The following is a 21,309-nucleotide window of genomic DNA, read 5'->3' on the forward strand; positions in this document are numbered from 1 at the left end:
TCAACTGCATACCAGTCTCCAGAGTTTTGTTGTATGAAGTTGCCAGCTGGTTCCATTTATTTTTCTTCATTTTTCATATTTTGACTGTAATAAATAATTAATCCATGGCTTTGTAACTTGCTGACAAATACAAATGCACAGCATTCCAACACAGTGTAACATGTCACTCACAAGAGCCGACCTGCATGATGCAGAAAAGTGATGTGCAGAAGGCTTTGGAAAGTAGGCTAATCATTAAGGTCACTCACAAGATCCCAGGGAAACCTTTTCTGTCTCTTAGAGGATATTCCCACTTGCTGTGGGCATCAGAACTGGGTTAACATGTTCAAGTCTACAGAGGTCTAGTTGTCTTCCCACATGTTTACCTTGGCCCTTTCTTTACCTGTTTGTAGCTTCTTGCTTCCAAGATCCCATAAACTTTTTGGGACGTGGAAGACAAAACTTGCTAAATTAATTACTTAGAATGCTTCCCTTTCTTTACAGCCCTGAGAACCTGAACCCAGGGAAAGAAGTTTGTTTTTTATTTTTCTTTTAGGCAAAGACCTAAAGGAAAGCAAGGAGAAAGAAGTTAGCAGAAGAGACAAAAGGGACTGAAGCAGGCAATAATTAATCTGAGTGAGACCTGCATGTTTCAGATAGGCAGGACAAGACAGAGAAACTTCCGCCTTTGGAAAAAAGGGGTCGAGATAGCTGGCAGCAGTGGTAGCAGCATAAGAGCAGCAACAAAGAATAGAGGCTGAATGCCAAGGTTCACAGCAAGAGTAGCAATGCAGTGCAATCCACCATCAAACAATGGGGAGAGTGAAGGTGGGAGGAGGAACTGCAAGATCATCAGAGAAATGCACACTACAAACAACCCCCAGAGTGGTCACATAATCTGGCAGCAAGTGAATGGTACTGAGTGCCAGGGGCTGAATTGGAGGGCTGAAGGGAAGAAGGGCTGCTGTGGAAGGTATTGTCTTAGCTTTTTAGATTGAAGAAATGTCTCCTGAGCCTCTCTTGACCATCTGTAGACGTTTGAGTTTGTGACGAGCATTACTAGTTATTAGGAATACACATTAAGCTGATTTTCTCTTCTGACTGAAGCTGGAATTGCAAAGAAAAGAGTCTGTATTTTCACTTGGTTTTCCGTACACATATTTGTGGTTTTTTTCTCATTCTACTAATACCTGAGACAAGAGTTGAACAAGGGTGTACAACCAAAAATTCATACTAGTCAGAAACTTATAGAGGAGCAAAACGATCCCAATGAGGCTGTGAAATGAAGGGCCATTCCTCACAAAATGCTCAGCATGGTCATTTCAGAAGTACTTTTAAGTTTCAGTCACTACATAAAAAGCCCATCTCCATGTTACACTCTTGAAACCCGGTGTGTTACCCCAGTCCTGCTCTGACCTGCACAGGCTCGGGCGTGAGCTGGACCACGTGCTGCATACGCTCGCTGTGGTGGTGTCTGGACTCTTCCTCATAGATCACATCCCTCTCGTGCTGGGGAAGGTTCAGGAAGCGGCGAATGGTGCAGAGGTTCTCCCAAAGGGTGCGGTTTTCTGGGCTTGGGTTTTCTTTCCAGCGCAGCAGTTCACACAGCCAGCCCTGCAATGGTAGAGTCAGCACAGTCAATTCACCAAGCACCAAGGAACCAGATGTGAGCAGAAGGTCAGCTAGACTTAAAGATCTGTGCTGGAAGTTTTGCTGGTCTCATCTCACACATAAACCCCCACCACCCCAAGCTGCCATTTGGTCTCGACAAATCCGTGATATATTCTATTTCCTGCAAGTTGGAAAAACTGAAACAAGCAGCAGTGCTTAGCAGAACCAGTGTCTTGTCCTCATCATATTCACACCATGTTCAAAAGGCTCAGATATAAATATTTTTCCTACAGAAAAGCAAAGATGAAACAGAGATGCATCTTCACTTCCACTTCGGAGCCCCTTCATTTCTTCATCCAAGCAAGAGAAAAGGAGACATAAATCCTGAGACTTGCTAACAATCCTTACTGCAACCTGCAGCCACAGAACCAGAAATTCAACAGTACTCCAAACATCTAGTAGAATATATTATCAAGACTTCTGATTTGCTGACACTATGTTGCACTGACTCCCCCAGCTCTGAACCCCACTAAATTTTACATCTTTAAATAATAAAATCTAAGAGAAGATGCAGCCTTACGTAAAGGGAAACCTTGAGCACTTAGCACAAAAGCAGAAAACAGGGTCGTGCAGAAGTTACTAGTGATAGCAAGACACTAGGCAGAGGTAACTCTAAACCAAATTACAGATCATAGTAAGAGCATATTTTATTTGTGCTGTCTTGTTTCAAGGTTAGTTTGAAATGCCTTTAAAAGGTTACTTATATGTAAGGACCTGTAGGACCTCTCCACAGGGACCTCTGAGGTGAAAGCATCAACACCCCAGAAAGAGGAATCGACCCTGAACCCCAAGGGCAAGGAGAGCCCAAGGGTAAGAGCTGTAGGAGTGAAGACAGCCCTGCGTGTGCAGATCGTGACCCTGAGTCCCCAGCAGGTGAGCCAGGGATCGCGGCTGCTGCCGCTCCTGCGCGGTGTGGGGACACAGCCAGCCCCGTCCTGCCTGCCAGCAGCCGGCCCACTTGGGGCTGGGGACAGTGGCTCCCCTCCCGTGCCTGCACAGGAGACGCAATGCAAATGACAGAAGATGAGAAGATAATGCCGAGGATGCTGTCAACGCGCCTTACTGACTCCTGTCAAAATATTTTACCTAGTAGCTTTATAACCCATCATTTTCAAGCTACAGCTCAGCATTCTGACACCATTTTGACAGGCACCTTACAATACCTAAAAGATAGCTTGATCAATGTTAAAAATGTTTGGTACAAGAAGTAACCAAAATTGTGTTTTTCTGAACAGTGACCAGAGCAGGCTGAACAGCCGGATTCATTACCAGCTCACAGGGGGGCTTTTTGGTATTGCTTTTTTGTGTAACAACTTGTAAGCCATTGACAACTTTCTACCGTGCACTCTAAACCCCGTGTATAATATCATAAGCCGTTGTTTGTATTACTCTCCACTGTGTCTTCTGCCTTCACCCCCCCAAAAAAGGCAAGATTTGATTATCTCCGCTGCATCAGCCAAGACAGCAACACCAGCTGTTCTCATTGTGCAGCCTCTTCCTCACGGCCTACATGTTAATAACCTGATCATTCCATTTTCTCCTTCAACTGCCGGCTGCAGCACAGCGAAGAGACAAAAACCCAGGCCCATCTGCAGCAGCTGTAGGCACTGAACTGTGAAGCCACCAGGGATTTATAAACTAATCTGTAACACAACACTGCCTTGTTTTTACAAGTGAGAGGCCACATTTGTGCAGACCTGATCTTTTCTTGCAATAAACTTGGAGGGCTGGGGGGTAGGGGAGCAAGGATAAAAACAAGATATATAATCATTTACTTAGGGAAAAAACCTCTGAGTTGTATTTTCAAAGTGTTTTGACTGGTATTTGGGCAATCTCTCAGCCAGGTGAAGTCTGCATTTTAATGTGGTTTAGCCACATCCCTTACCCTCAATTGTCCTCCTTCCACTGCTCAGGAATCACTCAAAACTTTGTCTCTTTTAGAGAAAATACAGGAAGAAAATCTCCCAGCTCCACAATGTTTTCTCAGGGGTTCCTCCATACCGAGGAAATAATTTTTGAAATGGAAAATAACCCATCTGTAGAAAAAGTCAACTCCTGTTGTTCCCTGTTTTCAGTGATCTGAGTACATCTCCAACTGAACTCTTTTCAAGATGTTTCAAGCAGGTATGTTTAACACCTCCTGGGGGATGCTGCAGCATGAAGACCCATCATGTAGCAGAAAATACAGGATAAGCCCTGCACCTGGTGGAGCTGGAGCCCATTGCTGGGCAGACCTGTGCTCTGGCTCTGGCAGAACCCAGGCCCAGCTCGGCAGGGCCACCTCCCCTTCCCAGGGCTGGACCGGGCAGCCCGATGGTGACTGCCATGCTTTGATTTATCTGTCCCGTTATAATCAGCGCTCATTACAATCACTTAGAGCAACACTACAGGCCTCATTACGGACTAGGCCCTTGCTGCCATTAGTCTTTAAGAAGGATAGCACTCAATTTGCCTGGCAACATGCGAGGTCCTGACCTTGGAGCTATTAGGGAAAAGATTAGACTGCAGTGTGACCATGTGTGCAGACATGAGCAAACCAAATTAATTTCTGGCAAAGGGAGGCACCAGGCAAGGACCCCACCATCCTGAGGACACCTGAGAACTTCTCCAATCCCCAAAGGAGATAAGCTAATGGCACGTTTAAAGGAGCCTGGTTCTGAAGGTGAAGCACATCCGTGGTATTTAGAGAGATATTAATCCAGTTTCCCCACAAAGTATTTGCTTGGCTGATCAGATTAAGGGATCTAGCCTTCAACAGCACACCCCCACCACAGCAGGCCCCAAGAAATCTGTGATACTTCACAGCCTCAGACATATTGCACCATGTGTACCCAGCTGCTACAATAATTAGCTTATGAATGTATCAGCTGGTTCTGTGATTTTTATAAATAATAACTAACCTACAGAGCAGAAAGATTTCCACGAGCCTAATATTAGCAAGAAATTGCAAGGTGCACCTAACTGAATTGTCATTGTGCTAAATGCCCTGTCTTCTCTCACGTTGTGCGAGACTGGATCTCCCCCAATGCCATTTATAAATATTTATTTTTGCAATGTATTTGTGTCAGCTTTCTTCACAAGAGCCATTATTCGCTCACCCCCACACATACACACACAAACCCACTGCGTGCATGTGTACACTTATCTGCATCAAGTCTGTCCTTTCACTACTCTTTTTCTATCCTTCCATCTCTTTATTCAAGCATTCATTCGAGACCCTCTCTATCCATCTATGGGGCTGTTTATTAGGCAATAGCTTTGACTAATATGTGAGAAAACACAGCGTGCTGCAGCTTACTCACACGTTCTTTATGGCTGCAAGTAACCGCCTTCCCCATGCACAGATGAAAAGTCTGCATTGGCTTTTTTTAATTATTTATTTAAATAATCTTAGCACGCCATCCAAGAAAGTTTTGCAGTACCAGGCAAAAAAAAAAAAAAGTGTAAATGTCAAATAAAACAGTGACAGATGACAGTATTCTCTATTGAATAGCACCGTTTCTTCGTGCATGTTCAATGAGAACTCATGAATTATTAATACACAAAATCTCCTTTTACTGTTAAAAATCTCAACTTGGCATTTTTTTGGTTACAATTTTTAAATTTTGTTTTATTTATTTCTTTGGGGTCTGTGTATGTTACACAGAGCTTTCCAGGAGAATTATTTCATTTAAGAAATACTAACATACAAAAACTTTTGGAGCTACAGCCATTCACAGTGAATTTTCATCTATAGCTACATTTATTGGCATGAAGAAGAAAAAGTGAAGGAGACACTATCTCACCACCTTTTCCCCCACTCATCCACAGCATCTGAGCTCACTGCATTACAAGTAAATATAACTTCTGTGAACATATTCTGACAAATCTAACTAATAACACACCCCTCCCCAGACCCGTAATACACTGTGTTTCTGGTCCTGCCTCCCCTGCACATCACAGTCTCGCTCCACCACACAAACAGCCCCCTTGGCTGCCAGAGTTACCAGAGAGCTTGATACACACCAGTGTCAATATGGGTGGCAGAATCCAGCCCTTAATGTCAGCTTCTAAGGTTCTCAAATGGGAATGCCTTCCATTAAATATAAGAGGAGGAGAAACAGCACAATTAAAGGATGCTTTTGGCTCTACATTCAGGCACACCCAGTGCTTGTGGTTACAAGGAATTCTGCTCAGAACTTCCTTCATTTCACCCCAAAACTTCTAGAGACATCGAGAATGAAGCCCAATTTAGCTCATTTAAGAGAGCTGCAGAGAAGTGCTGGCCTCTATTTTTGTTGTTCTTATGAGACAAGAGGAGCATTTTCTAAGCATTTTGTTTGATAAAAAAAATAATATCATATTAATGTCCTATTTTTAACCTCTCTGTCTTCCAATCAAATACATTTCCACACAGCTACGCAAACAACAACAAAAATCTGCAGAAAGCCAGCCATTCCCATTATGCTTTTATGCTGTTAAAGAAAGAGCATGCTTAGAACCCAAAGGTGAGGCTTGGCGCCCTCAAACACCCTCAAGGACAGCGACCTGGTGCAGCAATCCTGAGCCATATCTCTGTCACTTATCCCAGAGCCCTGTTTAGCAGCTTGACCCTTTCTCTTTTGCTGGGCTTACCCTGGAGCAGGGCAGCCAGACGTGCCAGACTACATAAAGTCAGTCTGTCCAGCACTCAGTACAGGTGTGCACAAACACACTGACCCCCAGAACTGCTTCCTGTAGATCTGCTGCCCTGCAGCCTGCCAAGGACCAAATTCCTGACCAAGGACAAAGAAGGCACATGGGAAGAGCTCAGGCTCACAGTCTTGCTGGGGTACAGGCCCATGTTTACACTTTGCCAAAAGCCACTGCAGGAGGTGGCAGTCAGGTGTCCACAGTGACTTAGTCACAGGCAGCTGTTCTGCTTCGAGCATGGATAAACCTGCAGCTTAACTGACCTTGCATTTCCCTGCACTTACATTAAAATTAATAACAACAACAACAATAATAATAATACCATTAGTTGTCTGCACTGACATTTTCTAGGGTCTCCAGTGAAAGCATGAGTAGGCAAATGAAGAGGTTTTTAGTAAGAGTGATTCAGGAATAAATCTCAAAAATAAATGTAAAAGGCCGATTCCTCACCCACATCATCAGTGCAGAAAATGTCAACATATGTGAGAAAAGGAAAAAAAAGCAGCAATGATTGACGCAAGTCTTGAAAGATTAGTAAAGAAATGCACTCTTCAGAGAAGGCTCCCTTCCCACGTGGGATCACAGGAGTCCTCTGGACAAACTTCCTCAGCATCTCTTATCTCTGCTTAGTTTGGGACTCTACAGGGCAAAATGAGCTAGATAATATTCAGCTCTTGTTCCTTAGTCGCCAAACTCTCTTAGCACGAATCCAATAAGTGTCTATTAAAATAAATAAACCCCCTAATGATTCAAGATAACCTAATCAAGAAAGCTGAAATGGATAAAAGACTAACTGTAATGGAGAGTTCTGTCATGGCTTCAATGAATTCTTGATGAGGGCCGGGGGAGGGGGACTGAACCTGAGCAGCTTCACTTGGAGAATTTTGATATAGTTCAAGGTTAATCACTCATCAGTCTGGATTTTCTGAAATGCTTGGTACTCTTCCTCCCCAGAAAATGCAAAGCACTTTCATGAGGGCCAGTTTCTCGCTAGCCTCATAAAGCATGAAATTATATATAAAAAAAGAATGAGATACACGAGCCCTGAAGTACCTTAGATTCATGGGAACACCGAGTCTGCTTAGAGCTCTTGGCCTCAGAGGGAAGGATGCTGTGCACTGAGGATATTTCCAGCATTCCAAGTTCAAACTAGCTTCTCCCCACACTAGAGAGGAAGTGTGGGCTTGTGGTTAGGGCAAGAGGCCCACCATCAGCTCGTGGCTCTGCCAAGGACTTTGTGAGCAAAGTCCCAGCTCCACAACTGTCCCTTATTCATTCAGCTGCTGAGAGGCCAATGCACTGCTGCAGATGCTGTCAAAGAATCACAGAATAGTTTAGCTTGGAAAGGACCTTTAAAGGGCTCTAGCCCATCCCCCCCCGCCCCCCCCGCAATGAGCAGGGACATCTTCAATAGATCAGGTTGGACTCTGAGCAACCTGAATGTTTCAAGGGATGGGGCATTTCCCATTTCTGTGGGCAGCCTGTTCCAGTGTTTCACCATCCTCAATGTAAAAAGTTTCTTCCTTATATATCTACTCTGAATTTATTCTATTTTAGTTTCAAACCATTACCCCTTGCCCTGTCACAACAGGCCTGGCTAAATAAGCCCCATTTAAGTACTGAAAGGCTGCAGTGAAGGCTCCCTGGACCCTTCCATGTCCAGGCTGAACAGCCCAAACTCTCTCTGCCTGACTTCACAGGAGAGGTGCCTCAGCCATTTGATCAATTTTGTGGCTCACTCCAGACTTGACTCAACAAATTGAAGTCCCTCCCGGGCTGGGGACCCCAGAGCTGGATGCAGTGCTCCAGGGGGGGGGGGGTCTCACCAGAGCAGAGGGTCAGAGTCACCTTCCTTAACCTGCTGGTCATGCTGCTTTGACTGCAGCCCAGGACAGAGTTGGGCTTTTGGGCTAAGAGTGCACTTTGACAGCTCTAGACCAGCTTTTCACCTACCAGCATCCCCAAGTCTTTCTTGGCAGGGCTGTTCTCAATCCCTTAATCCCTCAGCCTGTGCTGATACTGGGGTTGCCCTAACCCAGGTGCAGGACACTGTACTTGGCCTTGTCAAACCCCAAGAGGTTCATATGGGCCCACTTCCCTTGTCCTGGTGGGGTCACACTGTGATAGACAAGTCTGTGCAAAGAAGCTCTAGTCCAAAGGGACATAACAGAAATTCTAAGTTCAGTCAAGGAGAGAAATGTCTTTCTGCATTTCCTCCATATGTGACAAGAATATCGAAATATCAGCACAACAGATCCAAAGCATCATGAAGAAGGCACTGAGATAAGGCTGTAAGAAGTGCCCCATATGCACACACTATATACACTCCACATCTTCACCACTAGCTGCTTTATCTAGCTGCTCTTCATCATCACTGGAAGCTAATTAGTTTAAGGCCACAGAAAACACCAATAATAAGCTAAATGGGAGAGAGAAGGCATCCCATCCTATCAAATGAATACAAGGGAATAAAAGTTGGGAAGGACACAGAGGAAGGGATGAAATTAAGGGTTTCTAAAGCTAATCCTTCCTCAAAGTGACACTGCTCATTCCTCTTGTAGTGCCTGTACTTTCTTTTTGGAGGACGGGCAGGAGGTAAGGGCATGGGAAGGTGGCCATGGTGTGGAGTCCCACCTAGCATGGGATCCTACTGAGGGCAAAACACCCTCCTTGGCCAGAGAACTGGAAATGAGGAAGGGATCTTGACATGAAAAAGGAAAGTCAGATGAAAGGCAAGGAACTGTCATAGTCATTTTCATCCATAGGCCTGGGGTTTTTTTTCATCACAAGGGCCTCAACTGAAGGGCTTTTGTGCCCCCAAACTCAAACCCTCATCAAGTTTATTGTTTGTTTGCTTACTTTTCAACAGGGTAAAAATATAACACAGAGACTGATCCTTAAGACTGATCCTTAACAGTTTTTCAAATGTTGCTCCAAGGGGTCTCTCTTGCTTTACTGTGGTGCAACTGGAATAAACTCCAGTCTCTTGAAAAGAATTTCAGTTTCAAGGTTATGCTTTTTTTTTCACTGGACTGGTGAAGGTTCCATTTGCCCTTCCCACGGCTGATCCCCAGCAACATGCTTCCCCATGTCACCCCAGGCTGATTAAGAGTCTCTTGCCCTGGTAGAACTGTGGGAAGTTTGGTATCCATGTTCATACAAACTCTGCCCTCCCTCAGACTGTCAACAATGTCTCTGGCCAGCAGTGCCCACTATTTATTTTGATAGTCATTGTTTATTACAAACAGAACTAGGTTCCTAAACCCATTTTGCAAAGACTAAGAAAAACCATCTGCTGAGCACAGCACAGCCTCTGACAGGACTCTCACTAGCAGAGGTCAAAGGGGTGATGCTGCTGCACAGCATTAGAGTCACATGGTCATGGGGAAATGGTTTTCCTGAAGTCGTCCTGTAGAGCAGTTGCGGAACTGAATGTAGAAGCTGGTTGTAAAACCAACAATCCAAACACAATCCGAAGTCTCCGCCTGTCCCACTGCCCAGCTCTGCATACACACAGGCCACCCAAAACCACACCAGAAACCTGTCTTCTTGTGAATTAAATATAACCAGGGGAGCCTGAAGTGTAGACTGGAAACAAAACCCTGGTGTTCCAGTCACACAGAAACATTCCCAATGTAATAATACAGGTCTCAGGTTTAGCCACTAAAAGGGCACTAGCAGGCAGTATCCCCAGACAATCCTGCTGTCCACTGGGTACATCCCTTACAGCTGACAACTAAAATAGCAGGGCAGCTTTGGAGGCTGTGTTGTGAGGGCACTGAGCTCTCAGCTCCTGCTGGATTAAAAAATACAAAGGGATGCACAGCACTTCACAAAGGCTAAAAAGATCTAGATATAAGTTGCAAGGAATAAAATGCATATTGAGGTGAATAAGTGACAAATAAGTCAATGTTTAAAATGAATGGCTTGAAATCTTTATGAAGGTGTATTCCCCTTAAAGAATTCTCACCATACTACCTTGGTACCTCCATAAGGCCCTGGAACTTGCCTTTATGTTGACTTGTGAGCTCTGTGATTTGCAACCACGGTTTCTAGAAACTACCCTTCTCTTCAGTTGCTGAGCAACTGCCATGACTTAAGAATGAAGATGGCTACTTGTTAAATTAGAGGTCAATTAACTCCACCAGTAGATGATGCCATTTGCAATAACTGTTCTCAGTGGGTACCACTCTTCCTGTACAGAGACAGAAGAGGAAACGAGGTCTCCGTTGCCTCTGGATGTTCTCTTGGGTACATGACACACAGCCCTGCGTATAAAATGTCAAAACATCCCTGTCGGAGATTCACTGCCTGCTAAAACTGTGAAGATCTCACAGCACCGTGGATTGCTGTTGACAGAACAGCAGCGCCCAACATAACACATGCCTTGTTAGCAAACTGGAAGCCTCTCAGTAGTCTGGGGTGAGGGAATAATAGAGGAAGCCAACGCAGCACAAGCCAGGCCTGTGGAGAATAGCAAGTGAACGAACCTTGGCGGAGAGTCCAAGCAAAGCCTCAGACTAGCTCTTTTTTCCCCCTTTTCAAACTCTCTCTTCTGCAAACATGGGCAGTTTTCAATGAGCGCTTCCTACCATGTAACTCAGCTGCTGAAATCAGCAGCATTTTCACCAGAAATTCCCACAACTGGCACAGCTGGCCTGTGCAAAGCACTGGGAACACCCAACTGCTAGTTTTCAGACAAGCTAGACCTAAGGCTGACCGTGCCACCATGGCTCTCCCCCATGCAGGCAGCTGTGTCCTTGCTTTTTGGCACTCCTCCAGGCCACAGAGCTCCCCAGCCAGCGGCAGGACACCACAGGCACACCAAGCCAGGCCTGAGGCAGGCACACAGGTGGGCTCTGAGGCAGGGGGAGGCCCAGTGCCACTGTGGTTCTTGGCTGTGGCTGTGGCTTCCTCTGTCCCTGCCTTCCAGTGCCCCCATAAACCACTTTCATGCTCCAGCAGAGCGCTATGACAACTCAGCATGGTGAATGCTGGGCCATCCCAGGGAGCCAGAACTGTTTTGGCAAGGCTGAGAAACAAAAGAAACATCAGCCTCAGAAACACTTCTTTATTCGCTGCTGCTGAAGAAACAAAACCTTTATGTGCAGTAACTTTGCTTTAAACAATAACATTTGTGGATCCTGTTCTTAACCTTTTACATCTGGTGTTCAAAATCTGCCCTGCTTTTTTTCCACGTGAAAGACTACAGATCTTATTTTTGTTTTGGTGCTGGTGTGCAATGCTGCCAGAGAAGTGCACTCAAGCTGGCACAGACCAAAGCTGGTGAGCCACCCAAATTATTGTTGGGTGGTTCAGTCCCTCTCTATTTCAAGAAGCCTCTGGATATAATGACAGGAAGCTTGCAGGCAATTTTAAGCCAAACCTCAGAGAGGCTGGCATTCGGTCTGTGTTAAAACACTCCTTATTAAAAGCTGCCCAGTCCGGATTCTGGGTGGAACTTTGATATCTGCATGGAGCAAAGAATAAGGGGCACGTTTGCAAAATCAATTGTGCAGTTTTTATATTTACTGCACGTTTACCACATATGTCATTTATTACACAGTGGAAAACCGTTAAATGCACAGTAGTTGTGCCAAGTGGCATTATGCTTTTAACAGCTTTATTCGTTTAACAGCTCCAGTTCTCATTATATTTTGCCATGTGGTACATGAGATTTTTATGCATTTAACAGTTTAAGAGGGTTCCATGGTATTTTCCTTTTATGTATTTCATACTGAGCCTGGGATTTGGTCTGGGGGGTAGAGGGACTGCAACCCCTTTACCCTGACAAGAGAAAGCAAAATGCAAAGAAAATGAATGATTCCATTAAGAAGGAAAAATTAACCAGATCTCCTTCTGGCAGGACACAAATACCTGTAAGAAGGACAAGGCTTTCCCGTGTGCTTTGATATCCTTTGATGCTTTCTTTATGTACCTTTCAACTGCTTATTTTACATCTGCTTTAATGACTATAATGTTGTTTCCCTGCACAGAGGGAAGTGTGTGTTTTGCAGAGTGCATGCACCTAGATACTTCTATCCCACTCTCTCATTGTCACGTGCACATTTGTGCATTTTTGTGTGCATATTGATGCCCTCTCCTAGCTGAACTGAATAATTTCATCCAGGATCAGAAGGAGCTCTTTTCACTCAGTAAACAATTCCTTCCAACAATCTCCAATCCACTTGCTGCCCTTCAAAAAATCTGTCTGTCCTCCTTTCCACAAAATCCCTTCTGGTGCATTATATTTTTTTAAAGAGCTGGATGAAATTTTTAAATTAATGGATTCTCTTCAAGAATTTCACCCCGACCTAGGTTTGCTCACATGTATTTTTTACACCCGAGGTAGAAATTAATCCAGCAGAACTCACTGCAGTGCCTTCTCATGCCTTTTTGTAAAAATGATTGGATCCGATGTGAATTATTCACATGGCAATACTGTATGCAGCACATACAACATGCTAAAAAGGAAACACCTGCCTAATATGCTGTTTCCCATTGCCTTCCCTCAGTTAACCACTAGAGAAAGAAATTTCATTACCTGCTGAATGAGTAGGATACCACCATTTTTGAAGTTCCTTGTCCTACTAGCAGAGGTGTAAGTTATATACCACATGTGGGAAAAGACAGACATGTTTGTCCAAAAGGGGAGAAAAAGCTTGCCTGTGAACTGACTCTTTCCTCAGCCTCTTTTAAAAGGGAAAAGGAAACCACTTAAGCAGGCAAAAGCCAAACATGACAGGTTCCCCAGAGATTAAAATTATTATTATTGTAGGAACAGATGTAATTTTATTGGTGGGAGGAAGAGATGGATCTAGTCCCAAACCCAGAGCTTGCTTTAAAAACAAAACCCCAGAATGCCCCACAACAATCCCCTATACCACTCACCTGACTTTTATTGGCAGCCACTTTGGCAAACAGAGCTTGAGATACCTTGGCCCTTTTCATCTCCTGTTGGATCTCATCATAAATGGCAGCTGTGATGTTGACGTTGGCGCTGTCCGCCTTAATGGGGAGGTCTGTTGTTGGTGTCGAGGTTTTGGCCTACCAAGAGACCATGAAAATAATAATTAAAAAAGTGCTGCTTTCAGCCCAGCCATCTGTGCAGAAATTATCAAAGGATTTCAGTCAGCTGATGCCAAACTGCATTAGCTACAGAGGGACACTTCCTGTCCATTATTCTAATCAGGTTAATTGTGATTGGAAATAATTGCAGTGCATTCCTATAGGACATGCAAGGCCCTGTCAAGTCTCCCCCTCTCCCTCTCCCAGCATGTTTATTGAGCAGCTCAACAACAGGATAGGTAGCTGGGGCACTGGGCTGCAGGCACACGCTGACATTGGCTTTGCCAGCCAGCTACTGCAGCACCGCCACCAGGCTCTACCTGCTCCCCCTCTCTCTAAAAGGGGCCTACACCTTGGAGGAAGAGCCAATTCTCCCAGAAAAAATGAGTAAATGGGTAGAGGTCTCTAAATAATAAATTATTACTCAATTTAATGCACTCCCTCAAGTCTCCCTCATCCTTTATTAAAACTGTACGTATGTCACTTGAGTATGTATGGTTTCCCAGCCTTATCATCATTATGCTAGCCAGACAGTCACCTAATTTCACCTAGGAAATCAGTGGAAATGAAAAAAAAAAAATCATTTCATAAAGCTGGGCTTTGGCATGCCTTAGATGTGCTGCCCTCATTCTCCTAAACTCATATTGAGATTTTGTGTATTCCACTGCACTCCTTTTAATTGAATGATTTCCCATCAGCTTCTGTGACAAATGAAGGACAATAACGGACGCTGCCAGTGCTTTCCCTGGGCTGAAGTACCCCTGCAAGGCTTCTATCAATAGAGTTCAGAAGACTGCTACAGGATGTCGATTTTAAAGCCCCTTGGACTGCTGGTCCCCAGAATGCACTGGCAGGAGAGAGAGTGAGGGCAGTGTGATGCTCACTGAGTGCTCCCAGCACCAGCTGCTCCTTGGAGACAGATCTCATTTACTTTACTGGGCTCAAAGAGGAGAGATACCAGGGCTGATCATTGCACCCCTCAGACCTTTGAAAGGAAATGTGGGTTACTGATATAAAATCTGTTTTGTCTTGAGATGTAAAGGTCTTAGCAAAGAACACAACCTAAATGGTAAAGTTCACAGCTCCCAACAGACCCAAACCACCCATACACCCCAGTGACACTCATATTCGGCCCAATTATGAACCTTTTCAGATGTATCCCATTTTTGTGTCAGAGTTAAAGTCTGCTAGAGTACATCTAATGTTAATTTTTAACTAGGCAGATATGCTCCAATGTTTATTTGTTAATAGGAAGGTTAACTAGGCAAAACCAAACCTTCTGAACTTCTGTTTTGCTGTCCTCCAAATCTTCTTCCTGACATCTCTTCTGTATGGAGGCCACATTAATAATGGAGCCAAATCAGTTAAGATAACACACTAGACTAATCACTCTTCTTAATGACTTCCAGATAAAGCCTTAACCAACCTGTGTCTTCTCCCTTTCCAGGCTCAGCAGGCTCTGGGCTTGCTCCCTGCCTGTCACAGGCAGGACACATGCAGAAAGGGTGTAAGATTTTCCTAGTCCCTGAGGCCAGCCCCATGTGCAGGCAGAGGCAGCTGGACAGCAGCTGGGGCAGAGCACAGCCACCATGGCCCAGGAGGCCAGGGCTAAAGCACTGCCATCCAGAGGCCATGAGCTGGGTACAGTGCAACACAGGGACCGACAGGGACACCCCGCTCTGAAATTCAATGTTTACAGATAGATGAGAGTTAGGGCAATTGTGGGAAATGTAAGAAAACAACAGAGTTCATGGAAAGGAAAAGGACTGTCCAAGTCTGTCAGGACTGATTTAATGGATATTTGTTGGGTATAAAGAAGTCTTCCCAGGCATTGGAGCCTTTGGCTAGCACAGCAGCTGAGGTCACCATGGCCTCAAAGGCTGTTATGGATGTCTGAGATCCTGAGAAGAACAAAATTAGCATGTAAAAGAAAGATTTTAAATATAACTCCATCCTGTATGGTTCTCTTACACTTCTAGGTCACAGTCACAGGTCAGGAAAAAGCCTGCCCTGCACACCCTGAAAGCTGAACCATTTTTTATTAAATCACCAAAATAGGAAGGGCAAATACCAACCAAAAGTCACTAAAATAAAGTATTTAATGTCAGAAGTCTAGATTCAAAGCTGGTCTTGATATTAAGAAGGAGTCTGCCACTATTGAAACATCTTATTGCCAACACTGGGGGAAAAAATAAAAAGTGTTTGCAACCACAATGCCAGAGCACTACAACCCAGCCCCTTACTGCTAGGGTTCTGTGAGCACACAGCTCCCAACAGCTCAGAACATCTTCCCCACAGCAATTGTACCCCATTTTCTAGATCAATCTCTCATTCTCACCCTGAGGCAGGTCCAGAGCCTCAGATTACAAAAGGGTGGCTTGGGGCTGGCTCAGAGTCAAGGAGAGCTGAGCTGGGTTACTCTGCATGCCCTTACACCTGCCTGCGTGACAGCCCCAGCACGAGCATTTCCACAGGTATCTGCCATTCCTCTCCTACCCAGCACCCTCAATCCCAAAAGCCTTGCCGCAGGGTATCGGTATCTATGGAAACCGTGTTTCCAATTGCCATTCCATCACCTTCTCTGGCACACTGACACAGTTCCTGCAAGGCTGGTACAGCTCCTACCACTGCTGCCCAAAGCACCCTGCTCCGGGGTAGGTAAGAGAGCTGCCTGGGGAGCTGACGCTGCCGGAATCGCCGCGCTGCCTGCGAGGGTGGCATTTGTCTCGTCAGAACTAATACCAGGCATATGGGAAGTACAGTAGCCGTGCTGCCTGCCCGGGAGCTGGGAAGAGCCTCATTTGCAGAGGTGTCCAAGTTGTCAAAACAGCACCTGTGCTGACTGGTGCTGGCCCTCTGAGGGCTGGGGAAATGTTACACAGCGGGCACAAGGCAGGCATTGGGTACACAAACCTTTGTGTGCTGCTTTTGCTAATCAAAAATCTCACAAAATTCTATTGGATTCCTCAAGCTGAAATAAGGCAAATATGTGGTGGTTTATACTTCTAGACTACAGTTTTCTAGCAACATTTAGCTCTTACAAAGGCAGACAAAAAAAATCCGTTCTTTTAAATAATGTTCTTGCTGTGGCTAGAGCACGAGAAAATGGCATATTTCAAGACAGGAATGAAATGGGGCAAGAGATCCAATTTTTTTTCTCACCAGATTGAATCTAAACTCTCAATTTCCTTTCGGTGCTTGATTTTAGTACAAAACCTATTGCAATAAATGTAAGCAGGAGTAAGCTAATTCTTTAATGAATCGATACCAATGCAGAAAGTGGCTACGCTACTTAAATAGTAAAATAGTGTACCTACTATTAAAATCCCTATATATTTTTATTTTCACCTATAGGTACCTAAAAAAGATAAAGAGCATACAATGAGTTTCCCATGTAATGAAAATTCAGTGTCGAATTTGGTTTGGCAGGATAAGCTTGCTTTCAGTGAAAACAGTTCTTTACATCACATATTTGGTGAAGTGCACCTACATGTCTGGGTTAAACTGAACAACCTCAACATTTTCTACAAAATCAACACACCTTCTCTAAGGATGGTCAGTTTGAATGTAAAACTTCACCTCCCCAGCAGTGCTTGCTTGCTTGCTTACTTTTAGTAGCTGTGACTACAGAATTCAATGAGAAGTGATCATTGATATTATTAGAAGGGTTACACGGGCCATTTACTAAAGATCAGTAAAGTGCTAGAACTGACACATCACGTCTGTACTGTTAGAAAGTTCAAACTCAAGTCAGGCAAATGTCATGGCAGGAATTCATCAGCAGCCCTGTGCAAGCACCCTCACTTTGCAGAGTACACATGTGGGACTGCCTCAGCCTGGTGGTACAAGGGAGGGGATGACTATTACAGTGTAGTTTGTGGATGCTCTTTCTTACTGCAAAGAACAACCTACCCAGGGAAGTGTGGGCGGCAACAGCACGTTAATAAACACATGCAGTTAAGTGAATGAGATAACAGCTGCCTGGGAGCTGTAAGCATCATCTTCTTTCCCAGCACGCTGTCCATCTCCACTTTCTGTACTTCAAACATTTACTTGCAAAAACCTCTACCGCAAGGACTGTGATTTCCTATACAGAATATGGAGCACAGTATTTTCTCACAGCACCTATCTAATGCACTGTCAACCTCTGATCACTAGACACTTTTATGGCAACATAGATGAACCAGAAGCCCCGAAATTCCCTGTGCTCTGAAGAAGGTAATGGACACAGGTAAAAAGCTACATGCACTGTCTTTCCATAATATATTCTACAACAGCCATTTAATGAACATATATCAACAGCCTGTATGTAATGCCCACATGCACTCTTTCAGGCACTAATGGTACATACTCTTTTGCTTTATGGCATTGATTAAAGATACAATGATCATCACAGTATCTTGCTGACATCCACTAAATGTCTCTTAACAGCCACTCCAAAAACCTTACAAAATATTTTCCACAACTCATCTGGGCAAGGGGAGCAACAAACAGGGGTAGGGTGGAAAGAAACTCCTTTCTTGGAATTATCTGGACAAAAAACGGGTAGCAAGGGATTGCATCTTACCTGGGGTGTTCTGGAGGAGCTTGGGCTGCTGGCAGCTGAAGATACCATGCTCACATTTGGGTTCATACTTCTCTCTCTCTCATCCTGATATATACGATCCCGCTCTGAGTCAGGCAAGTTGAGGAAATTCTGCATTGCCCGTAAGTTTACCAGGAGGGACTGGGAAGCTGTCCTAGGGTCTTCTTCTTTACGCAGGATCTCTGACAACAAACCCTGGTTTAAAAAAAAAAAAAAAAAAAAAAAAAAAAAACAGTCATGCGTTGATGGGTTTCTTTGGTTTTTAAAAATTTGTTTCGTGTAACCAGCTGGGTTGCAATACTGAGAATCTACATCAGAATCTCATGGGCTCTCCCTGAGGGGATATTTTGTAGGAAAGTGTTTGTCTTCTGGGGGCTGGGGTTTATTTTGGGACTGTCCTATTCTGGCACAGTAATAAGCTTCTGAGTATGGAGATGCTGGATAGGAAGGTAGGTGCACTGGTTGGAAGAAATTGCAGTTATCACCAGGTGCTTGCTGCAAATATTTTAGGCGCTGTTAGATCTCTTTCTCTTTTTACTTGAAGCTGGGAACACTTGGCAATCCTGTTCATCTTTGACAAATCTGCCAAGGTTGGTAAATTTAGTTTCGACATTTAAACAGTGCAGGAGGTTTATAAAGAAAAATGTTTGGCTGGGTTTTGATGTTACAGTCCGCTCACTGCAGTTTGGACAGTGATTTCTGAAAGGAGAAAAATGAAGCAAAAATAAAACCTTAGAATCTAGCTTTAGGGATTTAACCCATTCTTTCATGACTCATTTTAAAATACCACAGGCTTTACACTGCAACTGTGAATGAACACCATATTAATCTGTTTTTTACAAAAGCCATTACACAGCATTTCTAAAAAATAAACAGTAAAAACAAAAGAATTGGAGAGATGAAAATGTCAATAAAAGAGGCTTAAATCTAATGATGGGATTAAATTTATGCGTAGGAGTACGCACTCACACTCAGTAGTTCCACAGATTATCTAAAAGTTAAAGGCACAGCACACAAGTGTGGATCAGGGCCTACAGAAAGTACCAAGGACACAGCATGTGCCACCAGCTTCCCCCAGGCACCCCGTCCGACACTTCACAAACTGGGACTTCATTCCAAATAGCAGGAACAGCAAATTTCTGTCCATCAAGGCTACTTAATGTAACATCTTAATGCAACATATCATTATGATATCAAAACGATACCTTACTGTTAATATGTAATTCTATGTGCTCATTATTTCAAAAGGCTATTCTGCCAATATGCTTCCCTGAGCCATCTGACACCATTCCTGCTCCCCTCCTGTCACAACCCGGAGGCTGCACCGCTGCTCCCAGGAATGCCAGCCACAGAAGCAGTGTGAAATCCCAGCTGGAGCTGGGAGGGCTCACCTTGGCCTGCTCTGGGAGAGGAGCAGTTCAGAAGCACAGGGACCCTGCAGGCCCTGCTGTGGCTGTTGACATGAGTGTTTTGCAGTTACTTCACAGCCAGGACCCAGGCAAGCTGCTTCCCAAGGACAGGCAAGGCTTACTCCTTTCTTGTCAGAAAAATGTTACTAGAAAGCAACCACATACCTCAAGCCCTGTAATATTTCGTTTTCTTTTATTTTCTTCCATATCAGAGAGCCTCCTTCAAAAAGCCTTGCTAAAAGCACTGTCACTACAGTTGGCCAATTAACCAAATGCCAACATTTTCAATATATATTGACCTTATTTACCAGTCTTCCTGACAAAACCATCTGACCAACAAATGAGGTACCTGTACCTGCATTTATCTGCTATTCAACAGCTACACTAAAATACACATCTAAAACCTCTACTTCAGCAGAGTTTATACCTCAAGTGCTCTAAGCAAGCCCCGCACACAACCTGAAGGTAGGCTCCATCTTTTCAGCTCCTCATCTACATAATCAAGCTGAGACAATCCCAATTACATTTTTCTGCAATGATCAGTGTGGGCTCCAGAAGGACTGGAGCTGGGAATGGAAGCATGGTTAGCACCACTCAGAAGTGGGATGCGAGGGAGAAGATGGCCGATGAAAAAGGTCTGCTCTTTGGGAACAAGCAGTGCTGGGCTGTCCTCTGCTATTTTGTGTGACCTCAACACAACTGCATGCTCATACCTGGCTTCTTCCTCAGGGTTTACCACCTCTCAAGAGAAGCTAAGGACATTTTGAAAACCTTTCTAAAGTTTGAAAGGCTCATAGGCTGGGGGAGGTTAACCAAAAAAGTACATACACGAGCTTGAAGCCACAACCTGCATGATTCCAAGACCGATGCAAGTCCTTATTACAATTTCCCCTAAAGTCAGCGAAAAAATCTTTAAATGCAGTAAATAAAGGAAATATTGGTTCCACTGATTCTCTAAATTTCTAATTCCCTGTGTCTTTGAAGTGATATGTTTATAAAACTTCTTTTAAAAAGAAAAACTCAACTTCAAAAATTAATGAGTTTAGTATAAAAGAAAGGGACCTGAAAGCTAGTGGAGCTGACTCTAAGACAGTTTTTTTCTCCCTTCCATTTTAGCCTCACTAAATTTATGATCCAATTTCAAAAATGGAGAGCAGAAACATACGTGAAAGCATGCCAGCAATTACTTTTCTATGCAGTCATTGACTCTGTATGTAAATCAGAGGCTCACAGGTATGAGTGGCTCATCATAGCACTATCTCACTGCCTGAGATACCAACCCTTGTGCTTGCAGGCTCTGATTTACCACCACAAACATCTTTGCATGCAGTAGATTTGGTGCCTGCGCTCCTGCTCCCGTGAGGGTCTCAGCCTGCACTGCTACAGGGATGCAGCGGTGTTTTGCAGCACGACTATTCCATCAGCAGGCTGGGAGCCTCTCCTCCTAAGGCAGGCACCTGCTCCAGGGGGACCTGCTGCTTCCCCAGCGACACAGCAGCCACTGGCAGGGACAAGCCCTGCTCTCCATGCCCTGCTCCAGGCCCACAGGTAGGAAATCTGCCTGCCAAGAGGGTTTTTCTGCAGCTCCTCTAAGTGTTTTGGCAGCTTAGAAACCATGTAAACAGCAGGAGAGCTAATAAGAAAACTGACTCATGAGGGACAAATCTCGTGTCCTCCTGCAACCGAAGATAAACAACAACAGCGGTAAACAGCAGCAGCAGATAGCTGAGTGATAGGGGAGGACAATAAAAGAAAGTGCCTTGAGAGCAATAATGTTAACAATAATATAATTCTGAGCTACTGAAGTATAAGCAAACTAACCAGTGAGCAACATTAAAAAAAAATAAAGTGATATTAAATAATCTGTTCAGCCTTTTTGTCACCTGCAACAAATTAGGCTTTCAATATGCAAAACATCTTCCTTCC

General features: G+C 44.3%; 1 protein-coding gene across 5 annotated transcripts in view; it reads right to left on the reverse strand.

Annotated features, from left to right (window-relative positions):
- Window positions 1-21,309, reverse strand: part of SATB2 (SATB homeobox 2) — a 130,930-nt gene that overhangs the window by 23,396 nt on the left and 86,225 nt on the right. For all 5 annotated transcript variants that reach the window (XM_053982729.1, XM_053982732.1, XM_053982728.1 and 2 more), the window contains 3 exons: window positions 17,957-18,169; window positions 13,213-13,368; window positions 1,396-1,593 (listed from right to left, as the gene is read on the reverse strand). In XM_053982729.1, coding sequence (XP_053838704.1) covers window positions 1,396-1,593; window positions 13,213-13,368; window positions 17,957-18,169 — 567 coding nt within the window. The remainder of the gene's footprint in view (window positions 1-1,395; window positions 1,594-13,212; window positions 13,369-17,956; window positions 18,170-21,309) is intronic.

The sequence above is a fragment of the Vidua macroura genome, chromosome 7 (genome assembly GCF_024509145.1).
Source record: "Vidua macroura isolate BioBank_ID:100142 chromosome 7, ASM2450914v1, whole genome shotgun sequence".
Classification (NCBI taxonomy): domain Eukaryota; kingdom Metazoa; phylum Chordata; class Aves; order Passeriformes; family Viduidae; genus Vidua; species Vidua macroura.